This window comes from Tarenaya hassleriana, unplaced genomic scaffold, assembly GCF_000463585.1.
Source record: "Tarenaya hassleriana unplaced genomic scaffold, ASM46358v1 Cleome41, whole genome shotgun sequence".
NCBI lineage: Eukaryota > Viridiplantae > Streptophyta > Magnoliopsida > Brassicales > Cleomaceae > Tarenaya > Tarenaya hassleriana.
In genome coordinates this window covers 288796-299348 of record NW_010966933.1, presented here as the reverse complement: position 1 = coordinate 299348, position 10553 = coordinate 288796, and the positions used below count along the sequence as shown (strand labels likewise).

General features: G+C 43.4%; 3 protein-coding genes across 3 annotated transcripts in view; all 3 read right to left on the bottom strand.

Annotated features, from left to right (window-relative positions):
* LOC104824748 (transcriptional elongation regulator MINIYO) overlaps positions 1–3994 on the bottom strand; it is a 7296-nt gene extending 3302 nt beyond the window's left edge. Inside the window, exons 1-9 of the mRNA XM_010556899.1 lie at positions 3907–3994; positions 3148–3358; positions 1844–2891; positions 1579–1694; positions 1234–1421; positions 991–1096; positions 630–890; positions 268–456; positions 6–120 (exon numbers count right to left, since the gene is read on the bottom strand). Of these exons, the coding sequence (XP_010555201.1) occupies positions 6–120; positions 268–456; positions 630–890; positions 991–1096; positions 1234–1421; positions 1579–1694; positions 1844–2891; positions 3148–3339 (2215 nt within the window). The 5' untranslated portion in view covers positions 3340–3358; positions 3907–3994. The remainder of the gene's footprint in view (positions 1–5; positions 121–267; positions 457–629; positions 891–990; positions 1097–1233; positions 1422–1578; positions 1695–1843; positions 2892–3147; positions 3359–3906) is intronic.
* A 281-nt stretch (positions 3995–4275) lies between these two features.
* LOC104824746 (rop guanine nucleotide exchange factor 1) lies at positions 4276–7282 on the bottom strand. The gene is made up of 5 exons (XM_010556897.2): positions 6786–7282; positions 6504–6620; positions 5875–6410; positions 4946–5299; positions 4276–4779 (listed from the first exon to the last, which is right to left on the bottom strand). Exons 1-5 carry the CDS (start codon positions 7069–7071, stop codon positions 4414–4416), a joined length of 1659 nt encoding a protein of 552 aa, XP_010555199.1. The 5' UTR covers positions 7072–7282; the 3' UTR covers positions 4276–4413.
* Positions 7283–8676: 1394 nt separating this feature from the next.
* The window catches only part of LOC104824745 (L-ascorbate oxidase homolog), a 2553-nt gene continuing 676 nt past the window's right edge, over positions 8677–10553 (bottom strand). The window contains exons 3-6 of the mRNA XM_010556896.2: positions 10233–10503; positions 9324–10147; positions 9169–9247; positions 8677–9092 (exon numbers count right to left, since the gene is read on the bottom strand). Coding sequence (XP_010555198.1) covers positions 8868–9092; positions 9169–9247; positions 9324–10147; positions 10233–10503 — 1399 coding nt within the window. The 3' untranslated portion in view covers positions 8677–8867. The remainder of the gene's footprint in view (positions 9093–9168; positions 9248–9323; positions 10148–10232; positions 10504–10553) is intronic.

Sequence of the window (10553 nt, the reverse complement as noted above, 5' to 3'; positions counted from 1 at the left end):
TTTCCCTAGCTTCACCCAGGAGTCAAGAGGAGTGAACTGAAACAAATGCCATGTCACCACATCGAGAGTTCTGTTCTTCACAATTTCTACGCAAGTCCTTTGGTCAAACCGGGACAGCACCTATGTTGCAAAATGAGAGAGGGAAAAAATCAGTTATCGTAATCTCCGTGTACTGGATTGCATACCGAGCCTGTGTCATCTGGTTGTACCATAACATGTCTCTGAGAACACAATTACCACCTGAAGTATTTCTGAATAGATCAATACCTTCAAGAAACGAACAGTTTTGATTTGAGAAGGAAGCACTTCCATGCGTTTGTTCAAACTGAAACTTTTCACGACTGTTTCCACAAGTTTTGGGTACTTTAAGACTGCATTTGTGCATGTTGGAGAATGCCTTGCTATTGCAATAAGTATAGAAATGATGCTTTCCTCTAGTACTGTTGTTGGTTCAGTCTGAAATCACAAACATCGGGAACACCAGAGACGACTATATAAGCATTAAATTTCATTCTCATAAATTGAAGAAATGGCCAGCTAGAATCAGATTTACATCAGAATAAAAAAAATGTTGCTGAGTGACAATAACGACAATAATAAAAGGTATCATCTATAAATAGTAAGCTGACCTCCAGGAGGAAATAAATTCTTGGGAGGATTCCCATTCTAACCAGACCAGCAGCAATGTCTTGTCCGGCTACATAAACGTCATCCTGAATAGTGCCTGTATCTTCAGTCCCATCATCCGAAATTTCCTCATGAGAAGGAAAAATATTGGATGGTTTAGCACTATACTTCCAGTACCCGCCATGGAGGAAGCCGAGATCAATTTCCGGCTTACTCCTAAACACAGGGGCGGTGAAGATGTCTTTTCCATGAATTGCCATTTTCTAAAAAAGGCTTCACAAATATCAGTTCTAACATATAATAGTAATCCTCGTTTTATGTTTCTATGAAAACGAATACTTCTTTGAGAAATATTAACTTTACCTCTGAAACTTCGAAGAAATTCTCGTTACGATCACAGCACAGTAGACACAGAATCACTCTTACACAAGCTAGAATGACAGAGTTGTGGTTGTCATCAAGAGCCATCCTAAAGAAGAAAAGAAAATCATATTCATTAATCACATTCGTATATGAGAGTTTAACATCACAAATAAGTCCTACATTACAGCTGAAATAAAAGCAATACTTCAATCTTTTGATAAGTAGCTAGGTACAGGATTTTACCTCACTGCTAAGACAAGCTCAGGTTCTGGTCCAAGTGCATAAGCCCAGACGGCTTCCCAATCAGTGGATTTATTGGCTTTAACCTCATTTTTCCTCATGCAACTGATTCTGCTTTGACAAATGTTATATAAAGCTTTATCAAGCACAGACGCGAGCAAATGCAGAGCAAGAGATCTTTGCCCTGGAACCTGAAAGTTGCAAGCAAGACTGATAAGAGGCAACGAAGGAAAATTCTACTCGTCTCCAGGACATCTGCCCCAGCTTGGAGATGTTCTTCAGCTTACACAAAATGGAGTACAAATTAAATGTTTTTATGGTAAACACTCAAAAAAATAGTGGTCATACCGCACTCCGTGCAAGGGCAATAGCTTCTTTGATTGTGTATCCTGCTGCCCCGGGTTCCCCTTCAGTTCTCAAAAAGTCACGTTCGGCAGCACTTTCGCAGTTAGACCACTTATTACCTGAAAATTCAGAGTAAACCTTAAGGGCAATTGTAGGAAAATGCTTGAGATGCTGTAGTTCTTTATAGAAATTATTTTGTTTCCAGAAATTGATTTTTTACAAGGTTACAAAATGAATTCAACAAAACTCATAGCATGTTTTGCCTCACCAGCTTCAGTTGTCAGGACAATATCCTCAATGACAACATCCCCATCCAAAGAAAATCTCAAATCCCTGACAGCCTCAACCCTCTGAGACCATGTATCCCACAATATGCCTTGGATTGTCCTTGAACTTTGCACTGCATTGCTTTCCTTTGGATTCGCCGTCACGTTAGAGGCAGATGAAGTACCTGACTCACTCTGCCATGGATGACCATCAGGACTAATAAACTGACTCTTTGTCTTTACATGATTTATATCCCTGTCAGCAGTAGAAGCAGCCAACACTGAATGCCTTTGCTTCTTCAACTTGTCCAGGCCTCGTTTCTTCAATAGGTTCAACAAAGCAGGATCCATCTTTTCTATTAGCTCAGTCTGTGCTTCTGCAATCTCTTCGGGTGACATTTTTTGTAACAACACACGGTTCTCTGCGTCTATCTCACTCTCAAGAGATGAAGACATCTGTCTACTTCCAAGTTCATTCAATCTGGAGGAGGTCATAGTTGAGGCAGAAGAACTATGGAAACATGCTTCTGCAGTCCCATCATGAGATATCCTCTCCCCCCTCATGGGGCTATTTGTAAACTCTGCTCTCATAATATCTTCAGTATTATTAGTTTCGGTGACAGCAACTAACAACGGATGGTTCAACTCCATATCAAGCCGTGCCATAGACCATTCTGTATGTGATTCACTTTTTTCAGTCGGTGCATTGTGCTCATCATCCATTTCCATGGAAGTAGCCGTCTCAAGTGAAGTAAAAGAAGAATCAGGCGGCACCTTCTTTCCTATCGTTTGCCGGTTTTCACTCTGATTTTCAAATTTACTCGGTTCATTTACACTTGTCGCCACTTTTCTTGGTGACCCAGAATCATCCCCAGAGAGCAGCTCCTTCCACCTTCGAAACTCCAGCTCTTGTTTCTTCTTTCTCTGAACCGGTTTAGCAAAAGCAGCAATAGAGTTGGCATCCGAGAATTGTTCTTCTTCGTCATCATCCCTGTAGCCTTGAACAGGATCATCCTTACCACTTCCTTTGCTTCCGGCAGGAGACCAGTGCTACCAAAACAAAAATTAAAAAATTAGTTCCAGATTTAAGTTCAGAGGGACTTTGATTAATATGGAACCACATTGGAAGTGCAAGACTTGAAATATTCCAAAGTCTCCGATGAATTCCCAGCTATCTAACACCAGCGCACAGTAAAAATGGAGCACTATGTACAACTCTGAAAAATGAAGAACGGCGAACGCAAACTGCTAAGGAAACAACAACACACACACAAAACCTGGAAAAACCCTAGGGGAGGAAAGTTACGGGTCCGTGAGAGCGGTGCCGAGCCACTGGAAAGGGAAGAACGGTTGGAGTGGGAGGCGGAATCGGAGAGAAGGGATTAACATGGGGAACGCCTTTCTCGAGGATACTGCCTACGAGACGGGAGGCGCCATCAGGGTCGATCCCGAGGGAAGCAGAGGAAAGATGCTTGGGATTACGCCTGTCCCGCTCCATTGGATTCGTCGTCTGTTGTCTGAGGGCATATACATAATCAGATTCAACCACTAGAACTAAGACATAAACACAATCAGATTCACGGGGGTAACGAATGAGTTGGTGTAAATAATCTACATATCTTCGTCACAATATATATACATATAATTGAAGAAAGGGTCGCATTCCAGAACCTTAAGCACTGACCATGACTTGCTTTGGATTACGAAAATGATATATACCATATCCAATCAAAACGAAATCTATTCGCATTACTTTCTACAGACAGTATGCTGTTAGTCGGAACACTAAGACCCATCCTAAAAAAATGATTACAAAGCCACTGGTCGGCCAAACATGGGAAAGACGAAGAAGAGGAAGAAGACAAAGAAGACGAAACCGACAGAAGAAGAAGAAGACCGGCGGGCTCAAATCAGGACCAGCGGACACAAATAATAAGAAGAAGAAGACTACTTGCCGAAGAAGACGAAGACCAGCGAGCACAAATTAGAATCAGACGAAGAATAAGAAAAAGAACGGCGGGCACAAACCAATTATCATCATCAGAATCAGAAGAAGACGACTTACCGGCGCGTGGTGATGGCGGTCGTCGACGGAGAAAGAAGACAGAGAAGTTTCAGGATCAGGGTTTCTTTTTTTATTTCATTTATTTATTTAAAAAAAAAAACAGGTTTTGTCCGACCCGAAATCCGACGGATTTAGCCCGGTTAAGTCCGAATCCGGTTCGAAAGACCGGATTTTTTCGGACCTGCGGTTTTAAACCTAAACCCAATATTTTTCGAACAGGCACGGTCCGTCCTCAGGCCGAAGTTAGACACCCCTAGCTTGGACGAGGAACAACTCAAGCCTTACAAACCGGTGTCACGGGGCTTGGTCGAGTCTGTGTGGGGCTGCGTGTGAGTTTTAAGGATTTGAACTTAAAAAACCTGAGCGGACTTAATTCAGACGACAATTCCGATAGTGAAAATATCTAATGCGACGATTCAACGTAATATTTGTCCTCCTCAGACTTTGACAGCATGAAACAAAACAACTCCTAGGGCTACTCTCAGGAATTTACAAGAAAACGACATGTCAATCTCTCTCAGGTGTCACTCCCATAACTCTTCTTGAACTCAAATTCCCAGCATAAGTCTTCCACTCATCCTCCCCCGTTGCCTCTCTGATGCCATTCCTCCTCAGCGCCGGAGCTCTTCTCGGGCTCCTGGAAATCGGACTGAGAGATGGAGTAGCAAACTCAGAGGCATTGGGTATCGGTGACATGATGCGTTTCTGGACAGGCCGGCCGCTGATGCTGAAGAGGGACAACGACTCCGTTGCAGACACCGACTGTCTTGTTACATCATCCACATACATCACATCATCTATTCTGGCAGTTATGTTGAACGCCAGGCTCTCCATTACCCTCGAGTAACTCTCTAGTATCGCTTGCCCTACATCCTGCATCATCAAGAAGAAGAGATGGTTCGGGTAATGCTTTTAAAAAAAAAAGTTCAGGTTTTTATCTTTCTGCTCTGCGCAACCACGTGTTTTCAGGAGAGTGCCATTTTTTTCCCCCAGAAACTTTCCCATGTAGTATTTTCGAGAGGAAAAGACAGTTCATTACCTTGTTGTACTGAATCTTGTTCATGTCAAGTGTGGTCTGAGGAAGGCCCGGGAAGCGGTGCCTCAGGCTCTGCAAGAGGGTTTCAGCTCTCTGCGAAAGACAGTCATTCTTATCAGCGTCATTGACAAAGCCTCGGACCTTGCCTCTCCACGATGACTGCTTGGGTTTTGCATGCTTCTTGTGTCTCCTCTCATTTCTCCATTTCCAGATATGCACAGCAGCCTCTACTCTGTTTGCAACTTCAAGAGTCTGATGTTCTGATGACAGATCGAGACAGTCCAGCAGACATTCTGGTGAAAATTGGTCTGCAGTTATGTACTGGTAGATAATATCTCCAAGACACTCCTTTTCTCTCTGCAGGCAATAAAACGTCAGATGTCCGGGGTGCTTATCAATTCACATAGTCTACATGCAACCACTGGCCAAAAAACCTATCTTATTTCCGCAATAGATTTGAAAATGTAACTACGAATCTTAGGCTTGCATCCTATGTGAGAGGAAAAAAAAACTAGCTTTACTATAGAACAACTTCAATCAGATAATATATATGCTAGAAAGGAAACCGTCCAATTAGAAATCCAGCCGATCTGACAAACAATTGGCACCCAAAACTTCAATCTAAATGGACTAGAACAAGATCCTTGTGAAAACTAGGGGAAGAAAGGAAAATTTATGAGCGATGCAGTTAGTGAAGAGCTTATGGAGAGAACTATTCATAGCTTCAGATGCCTCCTGTAACTTCTACACAAACAAGATATCGTGAGAAACAATGGACAAGGTGAAATTTTACACATCAACTGAAATTAAAGGTTGTAGTGTCAAGTGTGTGACAGAATATCGAAACACCGCTGATATATCAGAGCATATAACAGCACTAATATCAACTCAAGCAAGCACATGAGCCATGAAATTAAGCGGAAACTGAATACCTTGGGCAGTGCCTCCAAGTAAACGTCGGGTATCTCCATTTCCGCGAGCACACTGCTGTTAATTGCCAAGGCAGCCTTCAGAATCTGGTTAGCACAATCCCGACACTGTTGCAGCTTCTTCCGTGACTCCTCAGACAACCCATTAGATGGAACCTTTGGACAAGGAAGCCACCACTTTTCTTCCTGCCTAACTGAAGGCCGGCCACTGGTAACCGGAGAACTATACGAATCCCGCTCACCCTCTCCTAGAACTACGCCACGATCGACATACCAAAACTCCGTATCAGAAAACCCTTCAAGCATACCAATCAACATTGCATCAAGCTTCTTCAGGGCAGGAAGATTCATGTAGAGATCGGATCGAGGCCGAGTCTCCATGATCTCGTACGTCCCTCCGCCAGGGAATTGCTGTATCGAAGGAACAAGCTCCACGATGGAATCACTAACACAGAGTAACCACTCCAGTTCTCTACGCCACATTGCCTTCTTCTGGGGAGCAAGCGGCTCTAGCCTCCATAGTTCGCCAAACACAGTTGCTGCAATTCCATTGAACAGATCATAAACAGGAAAGCTAGAAACCAAAACAAGAAATGAAATTTTGATGTTTGATATATTAAAGAATCACTTACCAGAGAGATTGGTGATCGCATTGGATATGGCAAGTGCGGTACAAACCCCTTTTCCTCCTCCTGACATGTCCTCTCCTAAAAGAAGCTTAGCGAATCTCTCCTTCATCATCTCAATTTCTACGGATACCAAAACAAAATCCAAAATTACATTCCAAAAACGGAAATCCCGAAGTTCAAATCTGTATATTATTCCATCCATCCAGTAACTTTAAGCAAATTCATACTAAATATACGAATGTGCCCTTACACACACACCCAGGGTTCAAAGGTCTAATCTTTTACCGGACAAATCGTTTTCCCGTTTCTCCAACTTATCATTCCAAACAACCACATCCTTGCCACCGATCACCGGTAGCATTACGGGCGCCGGAAAATAGAAACCTCTTCCACCGCCGCGCGTGACGGGTCGGGGCGATGAAGTAATCGAGCTGGAGGCTCCTTCGCCGTCAAAGCGTCGGCAAGTGAAGCTGCTTGAACTCTCCGACTCGCTAATGTCGGCGCTGGGGCTGTAGCTCCCGCATCTCTCGGAGGAGCTGCCGTTGTCTTCCTCTGACGACATACTTTTCATTCTCCGGTAGATCTAACGGCTCGAATCCATTCAACAGAAGAGAGAGGGATGGAAAGTTACGGTGGTGGTGGTGATGATGATTGATAAAAGCAAAAGCTAGTGGCAAAAAAGTCACTCTCTATGCGTCTATACTTACGTATGTAAGTATAGGTCCTATTTAGGATCTCTCTAGACAAGAGTCGGATATCCACGATTTCGGAGATATCCATCTCTGTTTTTGTTTTCACGAGTTTTATAAAAATAAAATCTCGTTTTCTATCTCATTAATATTGGGCATCCATCGATCGAATATTCGTGACTAAGAGATGGATATCTGCATATATCTATATCCGTAAAATATTTTTTTAAAAATAAATATAAATTTAAACATTTAATAAAATTATATTATTTAATTTAAAAATATATTTAAAATATAAAAAATTAAATTTCTTTAAATATATATAGATTAATAGAAGTTTTTTAAATATATATGTTAATTTTTAAAAATTAAAATCTAATATTTAAATAAATAATTTAAAAAATATAAAAATATTTAATCATTTTTATATATTTACGGTATCCGTTTTGAGAAAATGAAATGTGTATTCATCTTCATCTTCATCTTAGTATCCGTTTTTATCTTCGTTTAGTATCGAATATCCATTTTTCGAATATCTATGAGATTGGGTATCCAAAAACCCACGGATAACGGGTTTAAATACCCAGTCCTACACGGTGCTGCTGGTACCGCTGATGAAGGTGAAGCACGATAGCGTAAGTAACGGCGTCTGCGGCGCCGTGATCTTTTTCCGTTAAGTGGTATTATCTAATGCCGTTAGAAAATTTGTTCTGTAAAATGTGAACCACGGACCAATTGGTTCTGCGTTGACTACAAATAACTTTTTAATTGTCAAGACAATGTCCTTATTCTATTTTATTTTCAGACATTGATTTTAAAAAAATATGTAACAATTTGTCAAGGTTCCAATGAAAACATTATTTTAATTTTGGATAAACACCGGATTATTAAAAAAGAAAATTTATAGTTATGTGAGCACTGTATGGTTGAGTGAAAAGAAATTATAGATGACGTGGACAAATAAAGGATCACACATGGGACAGAGGTGGATGCCAATCTCATTGTTCTCACAGTGACCGCTAACACACGGACGTTATATTTGAGTGGGGTTATGGAGGGGAGGAGGACCGAAGGGGCCGTGACAGCGACTTAACGGCGGCTGGTCCTGAGACGGAGAGATGTGTCTAGTCTGCGGCCGACATCAGTTGAGACACATGCGCTCGCCCTCACAACCGTCAGATCGGAATGGTTTTGCTCTGTAGATGTTCAACGGTCCAGATCTTGATATAGAGGATCTCTAAGCGGCTGGAAAAAATAAAGTCTGACATTGTGTGGACCGGAAGCATTCGTTGTCGGATGAGGTTTCCTCGTGCGGCCGGAACTACAACTACGTTAGATCACACGACATCTACTGGCGATCGTATGCCACGTGTCAGAATCGTAATCGACCGTCATGGGATCGGAGGGTGGGCATTGCGTGGATATTATCCGAGATGTAAATACGAAGAGTGATTTGATTAGTGAAGTGATTGATGATTAAATTAATGTAGCTGAAATCGGGGGGTTAATTACGACACTGATTCACATGCTTCGCGTAGTTGACCGTCAACCCTCCAAATAAACATAGGAGCTGTGTTTGTTATTTCAATATTTTGTCATAAAGGTGAGTCCGGCCACTCGGCCCATTTCCAAAAAGAACTGGGTTGTGTTTATTTGGCAATCAATCAAATACGAGGTTTCAATGAAGAGAAAGGCGGCTTGACTTGTCGGCCCGGCCGCAGAGGAGGGCGTTGGGAGGGAGAGGGTACTCGTTACGGAGACGGTACTCGTTACGGACGGGAGAATGCACTCGGACATAGAACTGTTGTCCCAAGTACCGTCTGCCCCAAGACTGGCTTCTCAGGTTCCACATCCCTACATTGTCCAGTGCCACGTACATAGCCGTCCATGATTTTGGGTACACCTACACATGTTCATATTCCATTTCAGACTTTGGACCTCGTCACTTCCCAATATATCATAGTGAGGGAGAATCGAACCTGTATAGTGCAACGAGATACGGCGTCCCAAAGGTTGTACTCTCCTCTTCTCTCTGGCGTCCACCTCCCTCTATCCATCCTGTCACGTTCGTTCTCTTCTTTGTTAGCAGCCGCTTTTTATAATAAGAAATTAGGAAGAAAAAAGATTGTCTCACCCGACGACCCAAAAGCTATAACCGTCGAGATGGTAGCTCTGTATGATTTTCTCGCGGTTTTGAAACACAATCTCCACAAAGGCTCTGTGGTCGGCCCCCATCACGGCCGTTTCCTGTCTCATTGCGCCTCTTCCACCTCTGGGAGTGTCGGGGATGTTTCCCACCCTGAAAACTCCTATCTTAAAGTAATCCGCAAGCTTTATCGGTGTGTCTGCCTCCACGAACGAAACCCCGTTTATAGCGTAACGCTGCTTCCCGTTCAATTGTCCCGCCGTGCTCTCAAGGACTATGGTCCTCGAGATATTGACACGGCCGTAGTGGTACGACCCCTGCGGGTTCGGACGCGGCCCTGACGCCGTCAAATTAGTCCTGATGGATCGGGCCTGTTCGATGGACCAGTCCACGTCGGTTGGTGGGCCTGGTGGAAGGGGCTCAGAGGGGCCTCCCCTGGAATTGGAGTAGCGAAGGGTGGCGGTGACAGTGAGAGGTTTGGTTGAGAATCTGGTGGAGACGACGATGTGGTAGTCAAGGTGATCGGGTTGGTCCATGGTGACAAGGACGGAGTAGGACTGACCAACATGGACGTCGAGGGAGGAGTAGGTGGATTGGATAGTGTGCGTGCCTTCCACCTCAACTAGTTTAAGCTTGTGGCCTTGTATCCTCAAGTTCAGCGAGTGTTGAAGTCCCACGTTTGAGATCCTTAGTCTATACGTTTTGCCTCTCTCCACCATCAAACATTCACTCCCATTGTGACCCTTGCCGTTTATAAGCAGCGCATCAGGCAGCGGGAGCTTGTGCCCTCTATCTACAATACCCTTCAGCGTCTGAAAACACCATTCACCGTAAGTTTTAGATTAAAAAAAAATGAAAATACTTGCTTGACGTATATGTTTATGTAAAAAGAGATACCTTGTGGTCGCGCTTGAACCAGTCGCCGATGAGAAGGGTGAGATCTCCGGAGGGGTCGGGGAAGGGGACGGGGATGAGGGGGCGGCTGAGGATGCGGAGCCCGCCGAATCCCCCAGCGGCTTTGTGGAGGCCGAGTGACGGGAAGTAGAAGAAGCTTCCGATCTGATCCTTCACCTGGAAGACGTAGGTGAAGTTCTTCCCCGGGGGAATTGGACACGTCGTCCCATACACTCCATCTTGGTACGAGTTCTTCCTCATTTGCACTCCATTCCTTTTTTTTTTTTCCCCACCACAAAAAAAAAAAAAAAAAAAAAAAACATT

Bases quoted from the DNA above. Each gene is read 5' to 3' on its own strand.
- LOC104824746 (XM_010556897.2), bottom strand. From the start codon at position 7,071: ATGAAAAGTATGTCGTCAGAGGAAGACAACGGCAGCTCCTCCGAGAGA. The intron at 6,621-6,785 runs GTAAAAGATTAG...TGGTATCCGTAG, and splicing joins ACGGGAAAACGATTTGTCCG to AAATTGAGATGATGAAGGAG. The intron at 6,411-6,503 runs GTAAGTGATTCT...ATGGAATTGCAG, and splicing joins TGCGATCACCAATCTCTCTG to CAACTGTGTTTGGCGAACTA.